Raw genomic sequence first — 25771 nt, 5'->3', positions numbered from 1 at the left:
GTCGATTGCTTCGAAGAACCTTGTCCTCTTTCGATGGCAAAATGTGTTAGAGGGTATTTAGTCGTGTCTTAGAGTACACTTGGAAAGATGACTGGAGGTAACAAGAGCATAACAGTACAGTACGTTGGTCTCCTCGGTGTGTGTGTGCGTGTTTACAAATTGGGCTGCTTACAACAACAAAAACAAAACAAAAAGAGAGGTTCTCGTCTAATTTGTAACAGCCTAAACACAAGACACTACTTAAGAAGCCTGTTCTTGGGAGAATTTAATACTACATTTGACATGTTTCATATTTTCCACATTATTTTAATATTGTATTAGGGCGTATAGGACAATACTAGCAAAATATTTAATTTTCACAAATATATATAACCTTGAACCTTTACTTTTGTCGAATAACACTCACTTTCTATTTACATCACATATTAACATTTTTATTTTATTATTAATAGTGTAGTGTAGGACAATATATATTTCTTTAATAAATAGGTATTTATTTTAAATGCAAATCTTAAAAATATCCTCTTGCCAATTCCAGATTCCTATTTGTCTTTTCTCACGTTATTTTTTCGCATTACGACTACTTCCACACATTTTCTGACCTTTATTTTTTAAGTTGCATTTTTTTCTTTTAACGTCACAGCCTCACAACACTTTCACTTCCCGTCAAAATGCTCCCACTGTTTTTTTTTTTAAATATTCCTCTAATAATCTCAAAACACTGCAATTTTTTTCTCATAACATTACGATCATTACAATATTAGGATCTTTTTTTCTAATATTTTTTGCAACATTGACTTTTTCTGTAATTACAGCATTTTACAGCATCACCACTTTTTCTTGTAATACTCTGCCCTTAATCTTGTAACGTTGAATTTTCTTTTTACCACTTTTTTGCAACTTTACCATTTTTTTTTCTTTTTTCGCAACATTCTGACTTGTTCAGATGTTCCACCTTTGTTGCAACATTATGACTTTCGCAATATGACTTCTCGTGCTGTCACGACTTTTCATAATGTACGTTTTTCTCCCTCACATGACTCCTTCAACAACATTCATTTTTCTTGTAATATTCCGACCTTAATCTCATTTTTTAATCTTACAATATCACAATTTCCTGCGACGTTTTCCTCCAAAGAGGACTAAATTCTCCCGAGAACAGGGTGCTACGTTTATTATGCGGCCAAAGTTCACAGTGTTTCATGACTCGAGCCTTCAAGTCAACTCACCTCGTCACAGTCTTGGCACAGTTGTAACATTCTGTACAAATAGTTAATAGGAGCCATGCGTTTCTACTCAGAAGCAAATAAAGCTGCATTGTGGAATGTCGCTGCTCGATAAACACGCCTCACATCCATCCATCCATCCACTGAGGACTTTTCCAGGAGTAGGAGTATAAATGTATCATTTTAGTGTAAAAAGGAAGCACTTGAAATCAGTGGTAAATGTCAGTGATGATGAATGGAAGCTGCTATTGCTGATGATAGGTGCTGATAGAGGGTATTTATCCCTCGGCGTATATGGCACTTTCTTCAGGCAGGGGCGAGGGCGCGGCAAGGGGCTAGAACTGTGACGTTTCAGTGAAGGAGATGGCGTCCGTCTTGTCGACGGCGAAGCCCCCATTGACGTAGGATTTCTTGTCGCACTCGTCGCTGTCCGGCGTGACCTCCAGGGCGAAGGGGTTGGCCACGTCCACGTCCAAGATCAGGTCCATCCTCTCCAGTTCGCTCTTGGAGAGCTTCTGGACGATGCCGGCGCCGTACGCGTCGCCCAGCACATTAATCATGGTGCGGAAACGGTCTCTGTGGCAGAACCACATGGAGGGCCCACTTATGGACTGGGATATTAACACGACTTTCCTCATAATGTTAAAATGGAAATCAACCATAAACATTTCTTGACAATATGTTATATGTGACCTCACTAGTCTAAACATAACATTCTGATTAATAATACATTTTTGGAATATGAGGTATGAAGAAAAATCCTGCAGTTTGTATCCATCTCAGGGGGCGGCCATTTTGCCACTTGCTGTTGACTAAAGATGACGTCAATGTTGCTCAGGCTCAGGCAACACTAATCAGAGCTCACCTGTTTTCTGAAGCTACGTTGTGATTGGTTATGTGAGACCTGAGCAACTTTGATGTCATCTTCAGTCGACAGCAAGTTGCAAAATGGCCAGCCCCTGCGATGGAGAAAAACGGCTAGATTTTGCTGCTTAACTCATATTCCACTAATGTGATATTAACCAGAATGCCATATTTAGACTAGTGGGGCTGCATAGAATATATTATTGTTAAAAAAAATAATAATCTGAAGGATAAGCGGTTCATAAAATAGATGGCTAGATGGCATTCAAAATTTTCTACTAATATTCTGACTCTTTCTGATAACCTTATGACTTTTGTATTAAAACGTTAAAGGGATACTTGACTCATTGAGCCATTTTCAGCAGTGAAAAGTTAATATTTTGTCCATAATTAATGTGGTAACTTCATTATTTTTCATGTAAATGAATACCTTCACTGCGATTGGCTGGCAATCAGTTCAAGGTGTACCCCGCCTACTGCCCAAATCCAGCTGAGATAGGCTCCAGCACCCCCCGTTACCCTCGTGAGGAACAAGCGGTCAAATGGATGTATGGATGGATGAATACCTTTAAAAAGTAATTTTCCAACTTGCTGTCGACTGATGATATCACCTGTGCTGAGAAAGTAAGTAACAACCAATCATGGCTCAGTTTACTGACCAAACCCAGAAAACAGGTGAGCCATGATTGGCCGTTACCTACTTCCTCAGCACAGGTGATGTCATCATCAGTTGACAGCAAGTAGAAAAAAATACTTTTTAAAGGTATTAATTGTACATGAAAAAAATAATGGTTAGCAAATTAATTCTGGACAAAATATTAACTTTTCACTGCTGAAATTGTTCAATGAGTCAAGTATCTTTTTAAACTTAAAAAAAAAAAAAGGTTACCTTTTTTCTCTCTCTAAATGTGTGGCAAAGAGGAATGGTGCAATGAAATGGAACATGTTCCTATAAAGTGACTGAAGTGGCACACAAGATAAAGATGAACAGCTCACAGGCCAACTGTATGGAAACATATCACTTACAGCAACCAATCCACAGCGACGATGAGCGTGACATCACTGGCAGGCAGTCCAACGGCTGTCAAGACAATCACCATGGTGACCAGGCCAGCATTTGGTACGCCTGCAGCGCCGATACTTGCCACTGTTGCGGTAATACTACAACAAAGAAGCGATGTGTCAAATGGGGCCGTGTGGTACAACTATATCTAGTGTTAAGCGGCATTAAATATGTAAAAACATATACAGACAAGAAAAGTCGTTTAGTCCGCTTGTTTGGTCCTGACCAAAAGCGGACTTTCTTTTTTTTTCGTTTGGTGCGGTTCGTATTCACGCTGTGCTTTTTGCAAGTGCGTAATCTCGTCGACCCGCGTGACGATCTGTGCTCCCATTGGACAATAATGACGAGCGCTGAACGCACAACGAAACCCGGAAATAGAGGAAAACATGACTTTCCGACGTGCTGCATTACTGCTAGGCATATCTGTGGCGTTATTAGATGTAAGATATTTGCAAGCGTCAAGAGCAGCTCATTCAACGGAGTTTCCGCGACGCTGTTTCTAATTCATTCTGATTAATATTGCCTTTGAGTTAAGAAGCAACCTGTTTTTTCCCCATCTCAGGGAGCGGCCATTTTGCCACTTGCTGTCGACCAAAAGTGACATACCAGTTGCTCAGCTAACGACCAATCATGGCTCAGCTTCAGAAAATAAGGTGTGGAGCAAACGCAAACATTTTGAGCGAAAAATAAGTCATTTTCTTTGAAAATTCGGAATCTAATGAGGTCATAATGTTAGGGAAATATAATGGTAACATGAGGAAGACAAAGTTGCAATGTTATAAAAAAAAAAATTGTTATTGTTAGGAGAGAAACTGTTGTAAAATCCAACAACGCTTGAATTTTAAATGAAACATTTCAGTCGTCAAACCTGATGGTCACAATCTGTCCCACGTCCAGGGCGTAGTCATTGAGCTGTGCAATGAATATGGCGGCGACGGCCTCGTAGAGCGCCGTGCCGTCCATGTTAATGGTGGCCCCCACGGGGAGGACGAAGCGGGTGATGCGCTTGTCCACGCGGTTGTTTTCCTCAGCGCAGCGGAAGGTGACGGGCAGGGTGGCAGAGCTGCAACACATCATTTCATCACAGGAGGTAGGCCAAGACCAGTCATCGCAACCACATAACTTCCTAAGGTCCACTAGCTTAATGCTAAAAACATACTGAGAAAATTCAGTAACAGGCTAACACTTAGCATATCATCTGCATAGAATATCACTGCAGTTTACTGAGACAGTCACAGTTAAGGAAAAAGCAAAACTTTTTTGTAATGTTATTTATTTTTCTACAAACAATCAGTTGTTTTGATGAATATTAAACCTGGAGGAGATCATGAGCGCCGTGACCAGGGCCTGTGCCATCCCCAGAGTGAACGTGTACGGATTCTTCCTCACAATGACGAAGAAGATGAGCGGCAGGCAGACGATGGCGTGGATGGCGAGTCTACGCGAGAACAAACATGCATGGTGAGCGACGCCGCTTGCTTTTGCCCATTCAAAGAATGCAGCAAAACGTCACGCGTGTTACAATGCAGTGCGTGTTGCCGCTGATGTTGGATAATGGCGCTGGTGTGTATCCATATCTTGAGACCTTAGCGCAGCGAATGTACTGACCCTTACTTTAGATTTACAGGTGTGAGCTTATAGCTTTCATTACGCTATGTGCAGGTTGAGCAGTTTTGAGATGTCCTTGCCTTTATCTGTGACCACTGGACGAGAGAATTGGCCCAAATGTCAAGCATAAATCGCCCCCCTCTCTCCGGCTTACCCGCTTAGCACCGTCACCATATAAAGACCCATCTTGCGGAAGATCTCCCAGTCTTCCACCTCGATAATCTTGGCAGCAATTAGGAACAGGATCCCGATTGGCATGTAGCTAAAACAAACAAACAAAAAAATTAAAGGTACATCAAATTAAAGGAACATCAAGTTGTGCAAAATGTATGAAATGTTAAAGAGACCAATGATGATCTGTAAATTTAGTGCATTTTAGGTTCATGTGTGCGATATTTTGCTGCATGCTTTGAATGGTGGAAATAAGCGGGTGACATAACAGGTGACAAAAATTAAACATCCCTTTTCAAATTCTACCTAAATTTATCCAGCATAGCCAAAATGGCTTTAAAATGAAAACCTCAATGACGCATGACCTACCACATAATTATATGCACCAGTTTCATGGTGGCGTCGTTGAGGGCATCAAAAAACTCCAGAAGGATACGTCCCTTATCACCCATCTTCCCGATGACCAGTCCGAACGCCACGCAGAATACGATGAGGCCCAGAACGTTGATTCCGTCGGAGTAGCTTCCGCTGATTTTGTACTCTTTGGTGATATTCTGATGACAGTGAGCACAAGGAAATGAAGAAATTTTGTCGTCGGCCACAAATTGTCCAGGCCTTATTTAACAAATTTAGGGGGGAAAAGAATGAATTACAGGACTCTTGCTAAGGTAAACATAAAGTATACAGTGTGCTGTATTGTGGCAGACCTGCCATTTGTAAAGCTGACATTTGTAACAGAGTGGCCTACCTCCACGGCAGCCATGACAGTTGTCGCAAGAGGAGGAATGTCCGTGTTTGTGACCGGATCCTTCTGAGGGGGCTCCAACTCCTTGCGCTTGGTTTTGTACTAGAGTGAGACGCTTGTTAGCATTAGCTGCACGTGACATGAGGACCACCCGCTGGTGTACGTTTGCTTACCTGTTGGAAGCAAGCCTGCACCAAGTTTTCCGGAAACATGTTTCTGTTCATCAGAAATGAATACGATTAGGAAGGTGCCGTAACACAAACATAGAGCAGTCTTTTTTTTTTTTTTAATGGAAAGAAATACTTAAATGACACACCTGAGGAGGTCCAGCAGCGTGTCGATGGTGGTGACATTGGGCGTGGTTCCGGCTCTGTCGATATGCTGCGCCGTTTGAGAGACTCCAGGCTTGATGGTCATCACCAAAATAATACCTGCCAAGAATCAACGTGGACACATTTAGGTACTTTTACATAACCAGAAATCACCTGACTCTTATATTTAAAAAAAAATGTGTAAGTTGAACTCGCCAAGAATGACAGCAATAATAGTCGTGGAGAAATAGTAGATGACAGCTCGCAGGCCAATCTTGCCTGACACCTCCGAGTCCAGGGCTGCAACACCTGTGAACATGATGCACATAACATTCAGTATACTGGTGTCATGTAATAATTCTCGTGTTTTTACCTGTTATCATGCTGGAAATGATCAGTGGGAGGATAACCAGCTTTAGCATTCGCATCAGAATCTCTCCCGGGAAGCCAAAATACTGCTTGTGGAGATTGGACAAGGAGGCGTACTCTCTTACTGCAACACCCAGACTGATCCCTGCAATGTCAACAGAATTGTCTGCTTAATGCAACAACAATACACAACTGGAGGAAGACACTCTAATGGTATCCACCTACAGTGCAAGAGTTGTGTTCCCATTAAAAAAAGGCTCAACTCAGCTATTAGCAATTGATTGTAACAACTGCACATGGCTCTTATAGTGCCAGTTTGATTGAATGCAACCATTACAAAAAGCAAAAGCACATGAGGCTTTAACAAATCTCGCGAGACTTTAAAAGGCTTTATCTGTAATGTGACAACAATGAAGTATAACGACAATAAAATCATAGTGCACGATAAAGTAATTTCATGAGGGAAAAAGTCATGTTAAATGTAAGAAATACAGTAATCTTGTGAGAAATCGTACTCTGACTAGAATAAAAAAAAAAAAAAAAAGATCTTATAAGTGTAATGTTACGGAAATTCAACAACAGTCACAGTGTTACAAGAATGAATAAAAACTTCATTTTGTGAGGGAAAAGTCATCATGGTATGAAAATAAGTCCAAATGTAATGAGAAAGACAATTTTGTATGAATAAAAACGAAATATAAAAAGTCAGTGTTAGGAGAATAATGTCGTAATGTTATGAGACTCTGCGATTGGTTGGCAACCAGTCCAGGGTGTCCCCCGCCTACTGCCCAGAGCCAGCTGAGATAGGCGCCAGCAGCCCCCGCGACCCTTGTGAGGAATAAGCGGTCAAGAAGATGGATGGATGGATGGATGTTATGAGACTATGGTCTTAATGATATGAGAATACATTTTACGAAAATGAAGCTGTACTCTTGTTAAAATAAAGTTGGAATGTTACAAGAATAAAGATTTGAGAATAAAATTGTAATTTTACCCAAATTGACACTCAGCGTTACGGGTTGGAATTGGAGGGTTAGCTCACTAAATGGTCCCTAAATACCTGCTGCTGCTCACTGACATCAGTGGTTCTTTATAAAATGCGGGACATCAAATTGAATGTTAATTCAGTTAATACTAAATGAATTAATTTGGTTCAGTACCTAAAATGTTATAATAAGCGGGGTAAAACTTGTTACAGTGTACACGATTCAATATGTAATTGTGTGAGAATAAAGTCGTAATGTTATGATCATAAAAAGTTGGAGGTCAGGAGTTACATTAAGGTGTGGGAAAAAATAAAATGCTCTCTCTCTCTCTCTCTCTCTCTCTCTCTCTCTCTCTCTCTCTCTCTCTCTCTCTCTCTCTCTCTCTCTCTCTCTCTCTCTCTCTCTCAGTGATAACTTATTGAAATGAAACAATGTACTGGGAACCAAATGCAGCGATTCCTGCCCGCCGTATGTCGACTGGTGGCAGCAGTGCATACGGCATCCGACATGCGCAGATTAACATTTATTAAGATTTAACGACGGGCCACCGTCACCCCTGATTATTACAACAAATATTTGCACCGTTACATGAGCAAAGTCATATTACAAAAGAGAGAATGAAGTCATATCTGTACAACTATTTTTTTATGTTACGAGAATAACACCTCACCAACAACTCAAAATGTCGAGAATAGCATAATATTACAACAAAAGTCATAGTATTACATGAATATTAAGTGACTAAAGATTGTAATTCTGACTTGATTGTGGTCGTGTTATTTGCAAGCCCAATTGTGAACACACTTTTTGACTGTTTGCAAATGCAAATTGTGGCATGCAGTAAACTACACCTTATTAAAAACAGTGCACCCAAGTGTTACGGTTGCCCCCCCCCCCCCAAATCTATTTTGTATGCCCCCAAAGATGACTCGATAGAGAAAAAGCTCCCCCACCCTTCATACAGCATCACGTATGCGCTCAGCGTGCACCGCAAAAGACGCTAGGGTAAAATGGAGATGGATGCGCATGCTTACCGAGTAGCACTGATACCACCGTGGCAATCAGCAGCCAGTTCTTCTTCAATAAGCCTTTGCAACTGACGCGTCGCCGCCCTTTGTCGCCCATCATGTCCATGGTGGTCCACGAAGAAGGTCTTCCCCCCTCTTCGCTCGGACACAAAAGCCGGAATGTCACGAGCAGATGAGGCTCTGCGTGCGTCGCGTCAGACGCTGCTGATGGCCAGCGACGGTGTGAGTAGAGGAGGAAAGGAAAGGGGAGGGGAGGGGGGTTGAAACAGGAAGGATGGAGAGCCCCCGCAAGGTGTCTGAGACATTTTCTCCTCTATTACTGGGTGTTAGAATCCAGCACAGTGATGGAAAATTCGGGGTGATAACATGCATATGAAGAGACAAGGGGGGAAATCTTCATTTGAAAATAATATACTGAGGGGAAAAAAAACTGCAATGTTATACGATAAAGGAAAACATTCACGAGAAAGGTGCGATTTCATTTGATTTGAGCCTTAATATGAGGATGAAAGGTCAGTTTTACAAGATTGGTGTAAGATGGATTCCCGAGCAAACAACTGAGAAGAGCCATCCATCCATTCATTTTCTGAACCGCTTGCTCCTCACATGGGTCGCGGGGGGGTGCTGGAGCCTATCCCAGCTGGCTATGTGCAATAGGCGGGGTACACCCTGAACTGGTTGCCAGCCAATCACAGACAACTAAGAAGACACTGTATTTATTTAAGCAAAAAGAACACGCAAGCCTGAGGGAAATGTAAAGCATAAAAGCCAAATGGGGGGAAAAAAAGTTACTGATGCAGGAGACTGCGCCCACCAACGCTCTCAAAACAGATTGCAACAGAGAAAAGAAAAGAAACGAAAAGAGGGGAAAAAAGCAGACAAGCAGGCATACGACACCATTAAATTTTACGAGCAAAAAAAGAGACATTTCGACGGGGGGGGGGGGAAAGTTTAATCTTACACGAATACATTTGCAGTTTTATACAACATTAAAGTCGTAATATTATGAGAAAATGTTTACATTTTTACAAGATTAAAATTGTTAAATTACGTGAAGAAGTTCTTATAGTTTTGCAAGATTAAAGTTGCAATACTACGAGGAAAAGTATACATTTATACGAGAAAGTTGGTGAAACAGAGAAAATGTTGCAATGTTGTCGCTTTCTCATTAATTTGAAAGCGTCTGACATTTTATTTTGAAGGTTCAGCCGGAAGTGTTTACTGACCGACTCGTCGCCGCATTCACTTTGAAGGGAGTGTCTGTGCTTTTTTTTCTTTTTTGAAAGCTTAACCGGACAACTTGTCTTTACTTGCCGACCTCACTCTCTCATTGGTTCTGTACTTAAAAGACCGTCTCACAAAAAATACATATATATATAAATATATATATTTATACATACTTGCGTGAGGTGGGCAATGACAGGAAGTTAGTCGTGTAGCAACAACGAGTCGCAGCTTTTTACCTTTTTTTTGGGGAGTTGCTGACTGGCTGAGTGTTAGCTGGTTAGCTCACTCGCCACATCAGCGAAGACGTGTGGATAAGATAAGCGTGGCAAGAAGAAGAAGAAGAAGAAGCAGCAGTGCGTATGTGTGTATCGTGGGGAGCTGGCCTTCATTAGACCCCGCAACGACGAGCTGGAGAGCTTCCACACCCCCCCCACGTTCGTCTCTTTCCCGGTGCAGCATCCCGTCAAGATGGGTGAGTCGCTAAGCTAACAAGCTGGCCTGTCAATCAAAATCACTATGGCCTGTCAATATATATTTTTTAATATTAATGACGTAATCGCAGCCTCTGACACAGTTGCTATGTTATGAGCGATGTGAAAATGGCAGCCCTTGCGGGCGGGTATCTTGTGTGTGTGATTAGGATGCTGCATTGCAACGGCAGTAAATAGTGTCATGCTTCTCGGGAGGCTTGGGTGTGGGCTCCATCCTCCGAAATGGCACCGCCGGTTGCGCTGTTGATGGTGCAGATGGCACTCCTCCATCTTTTACAGCTGTTACGCAACGCAGTCCGGTTGTATATTACTCCGCTGGAACATTTCTTTCTTCATTTAGGCCAGGGCTCGGCAAAGTAGGGCCACGTATGACCCGCTAGTCAGGACCAGTGCAGCCTTCTCTGCAGAAACACTTTCACAAGCACTGACCTACGTTTTTGAATATAAATTCAAATATTTGATCCATGCATTAATCACATCCTCACAATTCTTCATTTCAGAGGGTTTATCTTGGCTGAACTGCTTCCAGTATGTGGACGTTCGATTCATTTGTCTAATCAGCCTCTCTGGCCTGTCTCACACCAAGCAATTCGACTGAACTGGACAATCAAAAACAAATTACAGTTGGCGACTCACCCTTGCACATGACTTGTTGGAAAGCGCGATATAAGTACTATGGTATGACTTGGCGGCAGCCAGATGGATTGCTCTACCCTGGTTTTGGAGTGCTTTTCGGATTAATGACATTTCCGTTGAGTTATTTCAATGATGAAAAATGACTTGACATACGAGTGTGAGTTAGTCAGGGAACAAAAAAACTGATCTCAAAATACTACTGTACGTATATTCAATATATGTATTATGATAAACTGCTTATACTAGTATTTTTAATCTTGATTTTCCACAAATCTGGTATTAAACATAACATTTTCACATTAGCTTTACAGATGCCATTTCTGCACTGCAGGCAGTGTGCAATGTGGTCTGAATCGCAGCCAACTCTCAACGGAATATTTTTGCTTCCAGATAACCTGAGTGATGCCTTGGCGAAGCTGAAACTGGCGTCCACGGACAGCGCCTCGGACAGCGTGGAAAGCTGCCTGGATTGCTTGCTGAAAGCGCTAGTCAACAACAGTAAGTATGCTTGCTCAAATCCGCTCACTCGAGCTCTAGTGATACCGTTAACTGGGTATGTTTGGCGCAGACACAGAGGCCAGTGTGAAGATCCAGGAAATGGGCGTTCTTCCCCTGCTCTCCTCCCTGCTAAGCCCCCAATCTTCCTGCACCCCTAAAGTCGCCAATATCATCGCAGAGGTCGCCAAAAACGGTGAGGGTCCATCTCCAAGCTAAAGAGGCAACCATTTTGTTTCGAGCCACCCTGGTCTATGACTGCACTGATAATGTTTTCCTCCCTAGAGTTCATGCGAAGTCCCTGTGTGGAAGCCGGCCTCATCCCTCCGCTCATTCAGCTGTTGAACTCCACCGATCAGGAAGTTCTCCTGCAGACGGGTCGGGCTCTTGGCAACATCTGTTACGACAGCCGTAAGTAGCTCTGCCGCATGAATGCGGCCCATAAAGGGCCTGGTGCTGGTTTTGGGTTTCAGGGCCCAACAGGTTGCTAGCATTGTGCGTTTGGAATGTGACATTTGCTGGGGAAAACAGCAGAGCCTTTAGTAACGTATAACGTCATTATGATGAATCAATGTGCATCAAAACATTCAAACGTAGTATGTTGGCTGGAAATACAAATGGTATGCATCGGACAGTGAGTGATATACTTAATGGTTATTGTTGTTGTTGTTTTTTATTATTGTTTCCCCACCTTCTTTGAATGATGGGGTTGATACGTTATGCCAACTGCTGTCGAATTTTTGTTTTCTTGATACGTTTTTAAAGACGGATTAAAAGCACAGCCTGTTGTCAAGCTTTAAATACCAGCTGTCGGTTCTGGCGCTTTCCGTGCTGAAAAGCTTGCTCATCTGTGGAATTCAGTGGGACGTGACATTTGTTTTTGGCTTGATTATGGAGTCATTGGTGGGCGTGTAAAGAAGCATGGCCCTCATTTTGCTGTTTAATGGTGGTGGGGAAAGACAAAAGTGCTGAGCCTTAATTAGTTTCTTACATAAGCATTCATATGTCATATGTGTATCTAAAATCAATAATAGTGCACAATGCACATTTAATTACGAGAATTTATCACCTGCAGACGTTAGATGTTTGTTTGACAAATTGTACAAGCTGGGCAAAATGAGCTCTGCTACATAAGCTAGTACGTCATCTGAGGTGTTCATCCTAAAAATCTTCTGAACATTTAAATTAATAAGGATCCAATACATCCATCCATTTTTTGCACTGCTTATCCTCACTCGTAACAAAAAAAAAATATATAAAAAAAAAAACAGTTATTGTTAGGAGTGTACTACTAGTACAACAGATTAACAAAATATATATATTTTTGACAATTTTCTGTAGATTTGTTGTCTATATTTTTGGTTGATTGTATTACGTTGCAAGGATAATAGATAGATAGATAGATTTTTTATTTTTTATTTTTTTAAATCTAGAGTTTCTTTTCCTTTTTTTCTTTTTTCTTTGTGGTTGATTTGTGTCCTGGCCTCTTTTGTTTTGCAGATGAGGGCAGGAGTGCAGTTGACCTGGCAGGAGGGGCTCAGATAGTAGCTGAACACATTAAATCCCTCTCCCAAAATACAGAGCCGGAAAATGAGAAGCTCTTGACAGTCTTTTGTGGCATGCTGATGAACTATAGCAATGATAATGGTAATGACCGTCAGATCAACTGATCAACTAATCATCTAATACGTCGGTGTTCTCCTGTACGCAAAAAAAAACAAAAAAACGTGAGGGATTTTTCATTCTTCTCATCTTTCTGCAATGCTCTGCTATTTTTCCAGCTTTACCTCTGAAAATTAGATCAACTTATTTGCTACATAAACTAATGATAACAATCTCGCGAGCCAATAAAAATTGACCTGCGACAAATTTGGGGCCCTTTGGTGGACACAGTCTTTAATGGCGTGCTTCACATATTTTTTTTAACAAAAATGTCTGTCTGATTCTACTTTCCCTAAACCGGCCCCTCCCCTCTTTAGATTCCCTTCAAGGCCAGCTGATCAGCATGGGTGTGATCCCCACTCTGGTGAAGCTGCTCGGCATCCATTCCCACAACGCTGCCCTGACGGAAATGTGCCTCATCGCCTTTGGGAATTTAGCCGAGCTCGGTGAGTTTAGCTTCTCAGCCCACACGCAATAAGGAGAACGCGAATGGCCGCTTTATGGCAAAATGACTGACGGCAGCACCTACTTGTCCTCAAAAACAATCTCTGAGAAAAATTAAAATGTGAAGCCTGGCCGCTTGTTCTAAACTAAGCTGATGTTATGCTACGAGGAGACGATGTCCTTTGAGATTTGTGACGTGGCTGCCATTGTCTCGTCAGAGTCTAGCAAAGAGCAGTTTGCTTCCACCAACATTGCTGAGGAGCTGGTGCGACTTTTCCAGAAGCAAGTGGAGCATGAAAAGAAAGAAATGATATTTGAGGTCCTGGCTCCCCTTGCAGAAAATGGTAATGTGCCATATTGTTTTTTTTAAATACATTTTTTAACTCGTACACGGGGGGGTTCTAATTTTACTTAATTGGTCCAAAAATTTATTTACTACAACTAATCGATCTTCGTACATCTATCTATCTATGCCAGTGCCTAATAATATCGCTCCATGTTAATGTTGCACATCCATACAATTCCTGATTTATTCTTGCCTTCGCTATCGTCCAGATGTGATAAAGTTGCAGATGGTCGAGGCGGGCTTGGTGGAATGCCTCCTGGAGGTGGTGGGCCAAACAGTGGATGGCAAGCGGGAGGAGGATGTGGCCCAGCTGAAGACGGCCTCTGACCTCATGGTGCTCCTGCTGCTCGGAGGTAAATCACCACTTTTACAACGGCATTCCACCTCCATCCCTGTTAGTAATTCTTGACTGTCTGTGCAGACGAGTCCATGCAGAAGCTGTTTGAGGGAGGGAAGGGCAGCGTCTTCCAGAGGGTGCTTTCCTGGATCCCATCGCACAACCACCAGTTGCAACTGGCTGGTGCGCTGGCCATTGCGAATTTTGCCCGCAATGGTAAGACTCAATAAGCTGTCGGTTTGTTCAATCATGTTGATAATTATTCAACCAATTTTGGATTGTCCCCCCCGCCCCCTATGGATAGATGGCAACTGCATCCACATGGTAGACACTGGTATTGTACAAAAGCTTTTGGAACTGTTGGATCGGCACATTGATGAAGGCAATGTCACAGTTCAACACGCAGCGCTCAGTGCTCTTCGGAACCTGGCCATACCTGGTGAGTGGAGTCTTGATATATGGTGAAGTTTGGACACATTCTCTCGTCTACATGACTACATGAGGGCCAAGAGTCCACCATGATCACGTCATGTCCCACCAGTTGTGAACAAATCCAAGATGCTGTCAGCTGGAGTGGCAGATGTGGTGTTGAAGTTCTTGCAGTCAGAGATGCCGCCGGTCCAGTTTAAGCTACTGGGGACCTTACGCATGCTCATCGACACACAAGGTAGTCTCATTCTTCTTGTCATAGGGGGATACATTGCAGATCCTCCCACAGTTGGTGAAAATCCGCCATAAAGACAGACAATGTTTGTTGGTCATTATGATTAAGAAGCTGGGAAAAAACATAAAAAAGATGCACTGACTCTGGCTTGTTGGTTTCAGTGGAAGCAGCGGACCAGCTTGGGACCAACGGGAAACTGGTGGAACGGCTGGTGGAGTGGTGTGAAGCCAAAGATCACGCCGGGGTGATGGGCGAGTCCAACAGGCTCCTTTCTGCTCTCATTCGACACAGCAAGTCCAAGGTCTGTAAGCTATTTCGATGACTTGTTTTGACCGGCCATTACTAGGGGTGTCAAAATTAGAGCGTTAGTTCCTTTAATGCCACTAATTTTTTTTAACGCTCATTTAATGAGCGTCCCCTACTTGGACAGACTGTAACTGGGGGAATTCTATTTGCAACGCAGCAGAAGACACGCCCACGTCAAAATTTAGCAATAATTTAATAATAATGCATATATTTTTGTCAAGTTGCATTTTACGCTTTTAAAAATGGGCAGAATTTCACAAGTTACTTCATTGGGCACTATATGGTGTAATTAAAGCGCTCTATAAAAAGCAGTCCAATGTTAAAGATTAGATAGCTCTTAATTTTAAAAGAAAAATACACTGAGCTGTCACTCTTACAAATGCAATTATGCCATCTAGTGGCAGAAAAATGACCTCAAAACAAATCAAGATCACACTTGTTTTTTTACAGCAATCTTTTCATTAATTCCATCTTATGACTTATTATGAAATTGCTGTATCAATGAATAAAAGATGCAGCCGTATTTAAACATTTGTTCCCACTTTTATGTTAACAAGAGTTTGTTTAAAAACATTAAAAAAAATATTTAGAACAGATATAAAATGTGCGATTAATTGTGAGTTAACTATTGAAGTCATGTGATTTATTGTGATTAAAAAAATTTAATCGCCTGACACCCCTAGTCAGGGAAAAAATAATAATTTAATTTGCTTTATCAGGAAGTCATCAGGACAGTCATCCAGGGAGGAGGAGTCAAACACTTAGTCACCATGGCAACCAGTGAGCACATGATCATGCAGAACGAAGCACTGGTGGCACTAGGTCTCATTGCGGCGCTCGATTTGGGTGAGAACAATGACAAGAAATAACTTGCGTGCAATTAGAATCCGTCCCCAAAATGAACTGTTCTTATCATCAATTCACAGTTGCAGCAGAGAAGGACTTTGTGGGGGCGAACCTCGTTGCTGTGCTTCACAAGCTCCTGTCGGATGAAAGGAGTGCGCCGGAGATTAAATACAATTCCATGATACTCATCTGTGCCGTCATGGGCTCTGGTGAGAACACACACGCGTTTGATGATGACTTTTTTATGATAAATGCACGAGCGGTTTGGTTTGGTTTTGTTATTTATGTAGGCCCAGATGATGATCAGTATTCCACTTTATTTAAAGGGAAAATGTAGTGCTGATGGTTATTACCAGCTGTACTCAAATTTATCTCACATTCCTAGTTTCACTTATCAAAGAAACATCTAGCTTATCAATCTTGAGGCGACATAATGCCACACGACTCCTGCAGAATGAGGAACTGCAGTTTTACGACACTTCTCAGTCTCTGTTAGCTTTGTGGATTAAATGCATGCTGAAGAAGAAACTCGTCTCCCCTCAGAGCCCCTTCACAAAGAAGTCCAGAGCCGGGCGTTCATCGACGTGGTGTCCAAACTTCGCTCGCACGAAAACAAGACGGTGTCCCACCAGGCGTCGCTCACGGAGCAGCGGCTAACCGCCCAGAGCTAAACGCCGTCAACACCCCCTCCCAGCCACCGCACCCGAACGCCCTGCACCTGATCACCCGATGAATGCGCTGCCCCCTGTACTGTAAGGCCATCGTCATGTGCCAAGGTACCATGTTGCATTAACTGCCAGACACACATCCTCTTGACTCAAGTACAGACTGAATATGTCATGACATTTGCGACCACAAAAACTACAAAAGCCATCATGATAAAACGCACCAGTCGTTCTTCAGTCCTTTCACTTGTACATGCTAATGTCATGGTACCAAAATTCTGACTTTGATACTACACCTGCATAAAGTACCTCCATTCGGAATGGATACTGAAACGATACCACCACTGCAAAAATCTAAAATGTCAGTAACTACAATGGAATCATAAATGACAAAACATGAAAATTAAAAGGAGTATTTTTAACAATTCAAAATATTTGGGCAGCGTAAGATTTTAAGTATTTATTAAGTTTACGTGGTAATGTTTCATTTTGACGGTGAGGTATCACTGTACTTTTGTAGTACCAGTATACCGTGCAGCACCTTTCCAACTAACATAAGCTGTCACGCCAGCTGTCATTTTAAACCCTTGCGGCCAGTTTACCTCTTACACAAGAGTGGGGAGCCAGTTTCACTTCATTCAAAAGTTTACAGGTTAAATTAAGTACACCGGTTGTAGTGCATTTTAGGTTCATCCAGAAATATCCAAAATTCCAATACCCAAAATTTTTTGTGAGTAGTGTATTTGACCCTCCCAGCCGTTCTAAATATAGTCTGTTCAACTTTCTTTGATATGTTGAGGTTTGAGTATTTATTTTTTGTATTTTTTATTTTTTTTTTGCCGCATTACCTCATTGATCAGCTGTTTATCTACTTAATTGCAGTTTATCGGGCATCTATGGCGGGGACAGAACCAAGCCAAAAGGCAGGATTTTGAAATTTTGTAGGCATGTCTATCATGATTTGAACCACCAAGCGTTTCAAAAGTCCCTGTCTGAAAATACACAGGAAGTCAGCCATTTTGGCTTGAAGCAGCCATTTTGGCTTGAAGCAGCCATTTTAAGGTCTTTTTAGCCATTTCCAGGAGTCCTCCAGGATGAACGTGTCCTCCAGATTTTGTCTTGTTACGCATGTTAGACTAAACTGTGAAACATTTGCATTGTCATCATTGCGTGTGGGCACAGTCAGCTTTACAGATGCTACGTCTGCTCTGGGCATCTGTGTTAAAAAAAACAAAACAAAACAAAACAAAAAACGAGCACTGCAAATTACTTAGCACCCCTGGTCTGTGTCAGTGCTGTTTCTACTGTAGATGAAATAAATTGTGGACACGACTAACCGGAAACTACATACAGATCATGGTTTTGTGAGTTGTTTTCCCCCGCCTGTGTCACTGCTGCATTGTCAAAAACATTGTTGAGATATTATGACATCATTCACTGAGAGCACAAAGGCAAAAAAAACACCTTTTTTAAACACTTTTAGCAGTGAATAAAAGTGCAACTAGCGTCGGTAATTAAATGCACATTAGTAAAGAAATGCATGTGCCGCCGCCCTAATGGATCTCTCAAGATTGCTTTATCAATGTCACCTTGCATATACTGTAAATCTTGGCATGTCCCACCTATAACAAATGTTACCATACCGTTGTTGTTTTTTAAAGGTATGAATGGTTATTTATCAGATTTGTGCTCTTAATGAGTTGTAACCATAGCAACAGCGTAAAAGTACTATAAACGTAAATGTTTGTTGTAAATGTCAAAAAAGTTGTACATTTGGAGGATTGTAACAGAAGATAATTAAAAGATGATAGCTAGTGGGGGTCAGTGTCTTTGTTTCTTTATTACCAGAACAAAAAAAAAATTTTTTACGATGAAGAATGATGCAACACAAACCCCAAATGGAATGTGTTCGTTACATTTTTTTTTTTAAGTCCCTTCACACAATCTTAGTCAATATTTCAGTCATTTATTTTAAACGCACCCCCGTTTTCAAGGTAATAAGTGAGAACATATAAATAATGCTTTTGTGGGAGATACTGTGATCTAAAACAACCCAAGGTAGTAAGTCGTCAGTGATGAGTATTTTACACACTTCTGAATCATATCAAATACATTTTTTTTTTTTTTAGTAATTCAACATGTTTACAAAAAACATACAAGATGCTTGTGTCAGGTGTTTGATTCAACTGCAGAAACATACTGTGTGTCACGAATGAGCAGCAAATATAATAATGAACTAAAACATGGCAGCTCCTGCCACATAACCAAAACCAAATGGGTAGCAATCCTTATTGACACACTTTTAAAACAGTGTATTACACGCCTTATAAAAACTACTTGAACCTCAAAACCTTCACAGCGTTGAAGACCTCAAATGACAGTCAAAATAATAACAAAAAAAAAAAAGTCAGTAAAATATTGTACCCTCAAATGAGTCGTGTTACGTGAAACGTTGTCCTTTAAGTAACTTTTTTTTTTTTTTTTTTTTTTTTTGGTAGTAAATTCCACATCCTCAAACGGTTCATGGTTTAGATAAAAACTCAGTACAGTGAATAGATTTGTTCTTTTTCAGACAGCTAAAGTTGTGCTGAAGCTAATGTGGTGGTTCGCAACTGTTGTCCTGGACTTTTATGGAAGGTAGGAACAATACAACTTCTTTTCTTTTGTTTAAAAATAGCCTTTGAAAATACAAGTACAAAGTACAAACGCTGTTTCAAATGAATTTGGCTTTACCACCAAAAGCATATTGCCAGCTATGACGCCTGTCAGCCAAAGGCTGAGCTGCATTGAGTTTGTTTACAGTGTAAACTATAGTGACTAGAGCAGAAGTGAGTAACATTTCCTGTCACTTAGCTAATATGTTCCATGTGGGAACCTGGTACCACCTCCATATTGTGCTGAAATTTTTTTTTTTTTTTAAAAATCAGTATACAAATACATTTACCTTTTTACTAACTTTCTGTGACCCACCACACAAATATTAACGTGCGCAGGGCTTTGTGGTGAACTTTACGCATTATGGAAAATACTGATCTAACGTTAAAAGCATTAATCAAAATGCTCTCTGTATTTATCAAAACCAGTCAATTGAATCCCTCAAAAATCAACAGGCTCCCAGGTAAGCTATGTATTAGCCATGTTAGCTATTAACGCGGGGCTGAGTTACTACCAGTCGGCACCAGCAAGCTTAGCCTGGTAAGCTAACAAGATGAGCTCTTGGTTGCCCACATTTATGTAATCTTATTGCTGTTAAGGATTGTAATGGTAAACGGAGAACTAGCCAACTTTATGGGAACAGTGTCTTAACTACAACAGTAACTAAAGACGGGCAGTGTTTTTCTTTTTACATGTGTACTGTACATATTTTCTTTCATACAGTAGTAGTGCCTTGAAAAGGTGCTAGGTCAGTGAGTAGCGCAGGTGAATGTCCCCTTCATTGATGTCCTCATGGAGGCCACAATTCCTGCAGCTGACTCGTCAAAATCCACTAGAACAAAATCAGAGAGAGAAAAAAAAAAAAGAATCGAATCAGGTTGTTTCGTGAGCTACAAATACTCAATACTCCTTTTTTGGGCTTGCTTGTCATTGGCAATAAATTGCAATGGGGGAAAAATGAGGAAGGACTTGAGTAGAAAGCAACCCGTCACAACAATTTTAAAGGAGAAGGCAACCCAAAAATTTTGTCCAGCAAAATCCACCTTTTTATTTTATTTTATTTTTTTATAATCTATCTCATGAGGGAGGCCATTGTGCCACATCCTCTCGGCTTAGAAGAATGACATCACAATTGCTTAGGACTTAACGACCAATCATAGCTCACCTACAGAAAACAGGTGACCCATGATTGGTCGTTAGCTGAGCCCTAAGCAACTGTCATTTTTAGTTGACAGCAATTGGCAAAATGGCCACCCGCAATTATGGAAAAAACACAGGTGGATTTTGCTGCTTAATGACATTCCACAAACCCAATATTAATCAGAATTCTGCATTTAGACTAGTGAGGCTGTATAGAACATATTTTAAATAAAATTTCTGGGTTGACTTCCTTTCTAAGCAACGTCACAATGAACACACAAAGCACTGATGCTAGCGCTAACGCAAGACATGTCCTGGCTGCTCCACCAATCTTAAATAGGTGATCCCGGGTCACCATGACAACAGTGGATGTGATTATCCTTATAAGCCGACGACATTTTATCTTTAATGAAATTGAGATATATTTTTGTACAGAACGACTGGTGGTGCAAATTATTAACGTCTAAATACGTCACATCAAGCCAACCAACACCAACCGGATACAAACACACATCGCATGTGCCTCACGAGTAGTACGCCGGAACGTTCTTGCCCGAATGGTGCGGGGGTCGACGTATGGAGAGTTGGGGGGGCACCCTGATGAAGCATGTGAAAGGGGTGGGATTGGAGGGGAGAAAGAGGGGTGAAGTGATTTCCTGTATTGCCTGCTTGTGGAACCTCTGAAGTCAAATTTGTTCTCGAACCAACTATATAACATGAAATACGTTACGCAGGTGGAAAAACAGTTGAAATTGAGACAGATGTTCACGCCTAATCAGAACAGATATCATAACGAGGAACAAAGATGGAAAGCGATGCCATTAAATGATGGTATATTCGACTTTAAGAGGTTCTACCACATTCTCGTCAGGCAGCAAACGGAAGCTACAAAGTGCCGAGATGAAACCGAACGGATTGAAAAAAACTGCTTCAGTGGCTTTCCCGTCATTTCCTTACCAGCTTGCGCGCACAGCCTCAATGTCACTCACTAGATTCTGCGCCAAACAAATTCCAAAGATCTGTGGACAGCAAATTAGCAACTCTTAATAATGAAATGACGTTAAATTAGAGAACAGTGAAATAAGCTAGCAAGACTGACTTGGAGCAACGCAACACCGATGAACATCCCTGCTACTAAGGTAAGGTTGTCCTGTAGCCACTTTTCAAACTGCGGCACGCAGCCTTTCACATTGATGTAATCCTTCTGCTCGGAGTCCTGCGGAACACAAACAAATTAATTTGCACTGTTTCTTGAATGAATATGTGGTTAATAATGCCAATTAATGACACACTTACCGGTTTGGCTCGAATGTCATATCCACACTGAGTGTTTATTACATCCTCCTGAAGAGAGGAAAAAAAAAAAAAAGTCATCCATCTTGTTTCTGTATCAATGAACTAGTAATGTGTCCACATAGACTAGGAGTCTATTCACATACTGCAGGATCCTTAGTGCAACAGGAGAAGGGAACACCGCACTTTTCCCGACTGGGGTTTCCATCAGTGCAGTTAAAGTAGATGTTGAGGTTCCAGTCGTCCGCTCCAAAAGCACCACAGCACTCCCACTGAAATCCGGTAATGGCAAAATAAAAAGTTGCATTATTTACAGTGACTAGTTTAGGCGCACTATATGCATATGGATGTGGAAATATGTGGTCAAATGGGCCATTAAAAAATAGCACTCAATATCACAGGTGTCAAACTCAAGGCCCAGGGACCAGATCTGACCAGCCACATCATTTTATGTGACCCGCGAAAGCAAACCGCATATGTCAACTTGCACGATCCTTGCTTATGTAACAAAAATTGAAAGTAGTAGTAAATAATGCTTATGCAAGATTTTTTGTTACCCTTTTTTTTTTTTTTACAGTAACTTGAACAATCATCCAGCAAATTATACAATAACAACAGTACAATATTTCTAAATAGTTCTCATTTCAAAACTAGTGAGCCATGAGAGGTCGTGACCCAGTAGTTCAATCAAAGATTGTCTGTATATTTGTGGATGCTTACGACTCAGCCAGTAGCAAAGGATTAATAAGTAAATTATATAATGGTATTGTTTCATTAAATATGGTCACCACGGACTATGTGAAGCATCGCTGGGAGAAAGAACTGAACATCGAAATAACGGACAACATGTGGCTGGATTCTTGGAAAACGCAAGCTTCTTCTACTGTCTCTTGGACTTGGAGGGACTTTTGCTGGAAAAACTTAATTCGCTACTTCATTACTCCTAAGTGGAAGTCTAAACAGACTGGTACACAGTTGAGCTGCTGGAGGGAATGTGGAGAGCCTATGGCGGATCACGCTCATATATTTTGGTCCTGCCCCTCCATCCAGTTTTTCTGGAAGGAGGTGGCAGGGATTGTTTCGAGGGTTTTGCATCTCGATATATGTGTGTCCTTTTCAGTTCTTTATCTGGGAATTATACCGGAAAGATTGGAAAAAAGCGATGTTTATCTTTATCGGATTTTGTTGGCAGTTGCCAAGAAGGCTATCACAAAACACTGGATGCAGAAAACCTGTCCCAGTGTGGACCTTTTTATTAATATTGTAAAACAGATACATGTCTTAGAGCAGATGACATATACCATTCGTCTTCAAAAAGATCTGGGTGAAAGACGATGGCAGAAATGGTATGCATACCTGAGTAATGCTGCAGATTGTCTGTAAGGATGTGTCATTTGAGGTATTTTATTTTTGGTTTAGGCATTTTTTTGTATTTTTGTTTGGTAACATCTCGGACCTCTTCTCCTTTTTTTTATTTTTTTATTTTTTTTTTTAGTTTTTTGTTATTTTTGTATTTGGTAATCGCTTGCAATGTTGATTGTTCTTTGCAAGTCTGCTTGTTCATTTGTGTGATTTTCATTTTGTATGTTGAAAAATGGTAAAATAAAAAGTTAAAAAACAAACAAACTAGTGAGCCATCAATTTGTTGTGTATGTGTATATATATAATAAAGAGTCTGTCAATGATGTTTTGCATTGTTGGTTAGCATTAAGCTAAGCAGATGTTCCAAAGGCAAAGTATCCGGTTGTTATTAACTCATTTGCTCCCAAAACCGTATAAAGAGGTTATATTTTAAGTATTACCAGAGTCCCAAAGACGTATTTGTTTTCTGTTTTTTTTTTTTTTTTTATGCTAGAGCATACAGAAGGCTTTGATGCAGCGTCTCAACTGAAGAGAATGGTTGAAGCAATGGTAGTTATTACAAAAATGTCCCGCAGGTGGCAGTAGAATATAAGAGATCAACCATGGCCATATTGCAACAAGCTGTTTTTCCAAGTTTTCAACAGATTTGTGAATAATGATTAAACTTAGCTATGTTCTAATGCTAATTGCTACAAAATGGAAACAGATTTTTTTTTTCCTGATGAAAGAGACTCAAATCTTTCTTTTGGTAGGTTCCATGCTTTTACAGCAATAGAACACAATATTCTGTGGGCCTTTTGAAAATCAATCAAAATCCAGTAGAACAGCCGGGGGTTGCTTCCGTGAAAATGGCTGGGAGTCAATGAGTTAAATACAAAATGTGTAAAAATGTTTTTTTTTTTAAAAAAGATGTTCGTAATTATAGAAAAAAAGAAAAGAAAAAATAAATACTGACTGTATGATTTGAGCTTACATATTCCTGAGTGAAATCGATGAGGTTCTGCAGGTCGATGTCATCCCGGTAAGCTCGGATGTTGTTGTTGATGAACAAGTTCAACTGGTCCTTGATCCAATCCTTGAAGACGAAAGCCAGGATTCCGGTGGTCAGCTCCAGAAAAAAGATGATTCCCAGGAACACGGAGAACTGCGGGAGGAAAAGATTTCAGCCACGCGGGGGAAAAAAAAAATGACGGTTATCGTTCGTGACTGATTGAAGGTGAGCGCTCGCTAATTGCACGCAACGTACAAATTTGAGCAGGAAGGTGTTTTCCCGCAGCGCTCCGATGCATCCGGCGAAGCCCAGAATAAACATGACCCCACCAACCACCATGAAGAGCCACACTGGGTCCAGGCCACCCAGGTCTGTGATGGATGAAATGTTGGACAAAACCCCCTGGAGGAAACACAAAGCATCACGTGTCAAGCAGCGGGAAACTGCATAACCTAAACTGACGACAAGTTGGACTGAGGGGAGACAAGGGAATGCTGCAGCAAAGTGGAGATTGTGCTGCAGGTAAAAATGAGGTAAGCTAATATTTAAAATCAAAATATTGCTGATAAAGTCATATGTGTATAAAAATAATCGCGAGTTGCAGCCCTCATCTCCATCTCCACTCACCTTCTCACTCCATGCCCACAAGCCAATTCCAACTAAGGCCATGCCCAACAGCTGCAAAACAAAGCAACACATTGAATTAGCACAACAAAAAGACACACTCAAATGAAATAAGAACTCGATAAATGCTACACTTGCCATAGGCGTTAAAATAATTTTAAAATGCAGAAGATGAAAAGATGGAAGAAGCTGCTAAAAGTGAGCAGAACATGGGGGAAAGTACATGAAATATAAACGACATTGTCGAAAGTGACTTGCTGCAGCTTGCCACAAAACTTGTGCTTGATGTCTTTGCAAGGCTGACAGTGAAGGGCACCAACAAGCCGATTAGCAGCTGTCACCCAGCTTTTGGTACTGCACCAGCAGGGCTCCGTTCCGTTATTTTCGGAGCAAAACGCATCTTTTAACGCTATTTGGATTAATCCCGATATGAATCGGAACAGATGCGATGACGCAGGCCTTGTCGCTTACCCAGAAGAGGATGTTGAATCCGAAAATGAAGTATTTGATGCAGCAGCTGACTTCGTGGCCTTTGTAGTGATTCCCTGACATGTTTGCTCATCATCAGCTGGTAGAACCACAAGGGGGGGAAAAAAAGAAATGAAATGTAGCACAATTGTAAACAAAAACACGGGCGGGCCTGCTTCACGGTCTTTGTGGAGCGGGTTCAAGAGGTACTCCACGGATACATCTCATCACCATATCCGCTAGTCAAAATGTCCTCCAAAGGCATTGCCTGGCCGGTTTAATGTCATGGTGAGGCGCTCGCTTGGTACGTATGCACGCCGCAATCCGAATGAAACGCGTGCCTCGTTTTGTTGGTCGCCGTTATGCGTTCCTTTGCTTTGGGATAGTGCGCCCGACGGAAGGCGGAATCGCCGAGGCAGGTGCTGTGCTCTCATTGGACTACGGCAACATTGAAGGACGTCACTACAAGCCAATCAGAACTCAGGGTAAAAATGACCCTTGTTACATTTCCGGTACATTATACGCAACTTCCTCTTAAAACAAATACATTATGATCACGATTGTTATTTAAAACTCGAATAATCCAATTATATGAACGTGGATTAAAAAAGAAGAAAATTTGATCAGTTAAACTCAATGTGTTAAATTGTCCATAAATTTCAGCCAATAAGTAAACATTATTGGTTCGTGCGTTTTGAGGATTAAATCACCTTACCAAGATATTACAAGGTGAAATACGTGACTTCAA

At 41.2% G+C, this 25771-nt stretch overlaps 3 protein-coding genes across 6 annotated transcripts; 1 reads left to right on the top strand and 2 right to left on the bottom strand.

The window, feature by feature from the left end:
* Positions 1–1388: 1388 nt before the first annotated feature.
* On the bottom strand, positions 1389–8629 carry slc1a1 (solute carrier family 1 member 1). The gene is made up of 12 exons (XM_077498830.1): positions 8378–8629; positions 6362–6502; positions 6205–6297; positions 5994–6108; positions 5851–5893; positions 5681–5779; positions 5302–5486; positions 4916–5023; positions 4469–4591; positions 4022–4216; positions 3117–3251; positions 1389–1802 (listed from the first exon to the last, which is right to left on the bottom strand). The coding sequence occupies exons 1-12, from the start codon at positions 8475–8477 to the stop codon at positions 1562–1564; spliced, it is 1578 nt and encodes a 525-aa protein (XP_077354956.1). The 5' UTR covers positions 8478–8629; the 3' UTR covers positions 1389–1561.
* On the top strand, positions 4468–18304 carry rap1gds1 (RAP1, GTP-GDP dissociation stimulator 1). 3 transcript variants are annotated; one of them, XM_077498827.1, is made up of 15 exons: positions 4468–4614; positions 11116–11223; positions 11294–11416; positions 11506–11631; positions 12721–12867; positions 13200–13328; positions 13545–13670; positions 13882–14025; positions 14094–14225; positions 14314–14448; positions 14551–14676; positions 14835–14974; positions 15699–15825; positions 15906–16034; positions 16369–18304. In XM_077498827.1, the coding sequence occupies exons 1-15, from the start codon at positions 4608–4610 to the stop codon at positions 16494–16496; spliced, it is 1827 nt and encodes a 608-aa protein (XP_077354953.1). In that variant the 5' UTR covers positions 4468–4607; the 3' UTR covers positions 16497–18304. The 3 variants fall into 3 exon arrangements, with proteins under 3 accessions (XP_077354953.1, XP_077354955.1, XP_077354954.1); XM_077498828.1 differs by lacking the exon at positions 4468–4614 and adding an exon at positions 9578–10070; XM_077498829.1 differs by lacking the exon at positions 12721–12867 and having other exon boundaries at positions 4471–4614.
* A 7-nt stretch (positions 18305–18311) lies between these two features.
* LOC144003057 (tetraspanin-5-like) lies at positions 18312–25494 on the bottom strand. Of its 2 annotated transcripts, XM_077498843.1 has the most exons (10): positions 25027–25494; positions 24559–24609; positions 24187–24333; positions 23914–24084; positions 21725–21850; positions 21582–21629; positions 21385–21501; positions 21243–21304; positions 20783–20882; positions 18312–19977 (listed from the first exon to the last, which is right to left on the bottom strand). In XM_077498843.1, exons 1-9 carry the CDS (start codon positions 25105–25107, stop codon positions 20810–20812), a joined length of 876 nt encoding a protein of 291 aa, XP_077354969.1. In that variant the 5' UTR covers positions 25108–25494; the 3' UTR covers positions 18312–19977; positions 20783–20809. The 2 variants fall into 2 exon arrangements, with proteins under 2 accessions (XP_077354969.1, XP_077354970.1); XM_077498844.1 differs by lacking the exon at positions 20783–20882 and having other exon boundaries at positions 25027–25476.
* Positions 25495–25771: the final 277 nt, after the last annotated feature.

This window comes from Festucalex cinctus, chromosome 16 (genome assembly GCF_051991245.1).
Source record: "Festucalex cinctus isolate MCC-2025b chromosome 16, RoL_Fcin_1.0, whole genome shotgun sequence".
NCBI classification, from domain to species: Eukaryota; Metazoa; Chordata; class Actinopteri; order Syngnathiformes; family Syngnathidae; genus Festucalex; species Festucalex cinctus.
This window is presented reverse-complemented; position numbering and strand designations above follow the sequence as displayed.

Bases quoted from the DNA above. Each gene is read 5' to 3' on its own strand.
- LOC144003057 (XM_077498843.1), bottom strand. From the start codon at position 25,107: ATGTCAGGGAATCACTACAAAGGCCACGAAGTCAGCTGCTGCATCAAA. The intron at 24,610-25,026 runs GTAAGCGACAAG...TTTGTTTTGCAG, and splicing joins GATTCAACATCCTCTTCTGG to CTGTTGGGCATGGCCTTAGT. The intron at 21,630-21,724 runs GTATGTGAATAG...TCCTCTCTTCAG, and splicing joins GTTGCACTAAGGATCCTGCA to GAGGATGTAATAAACACTCA.
- rap1gds1 (XM_077498827.1), top strand. The intron at 11,632-12,720 runs GTAAGTAGCTCT...TTTGTTTTGCAG, and splicing joins CAACATCTGTTACGACAGCC to ATGAGGGCAGGAGTGCAGTT. The intron at 14,975-15,698 runs GTCTGTAAGCTA...TTGCTTTATCAG, and splicing joins TTCGACACAGCAAGTCCAAG to GAAGTCATCAGGACAGTCAT.
- slc1a1 (XM_077498830.1), bottom strand. From the start codon at position 8,477: ATGGACATGATGGGCGACAAAGGGCGGCGACGCGTCAGTTGCAAAGGC. The intron at 6,503-8,377 runs GTAAGCATGCGC...TTGACATTGCAG, and splicing joins GGTGGTATCAGTGCTACTCG to GGATCAGTCTGGGTGTTGCA. The intron at 4,592-4,915 runs GTAAGCCGGAGA...GTTCTCGCGTAG, and splicing joins ATGGTGACGGTGCTAAGCGG to ACTCGCCATCCACGCCATCG.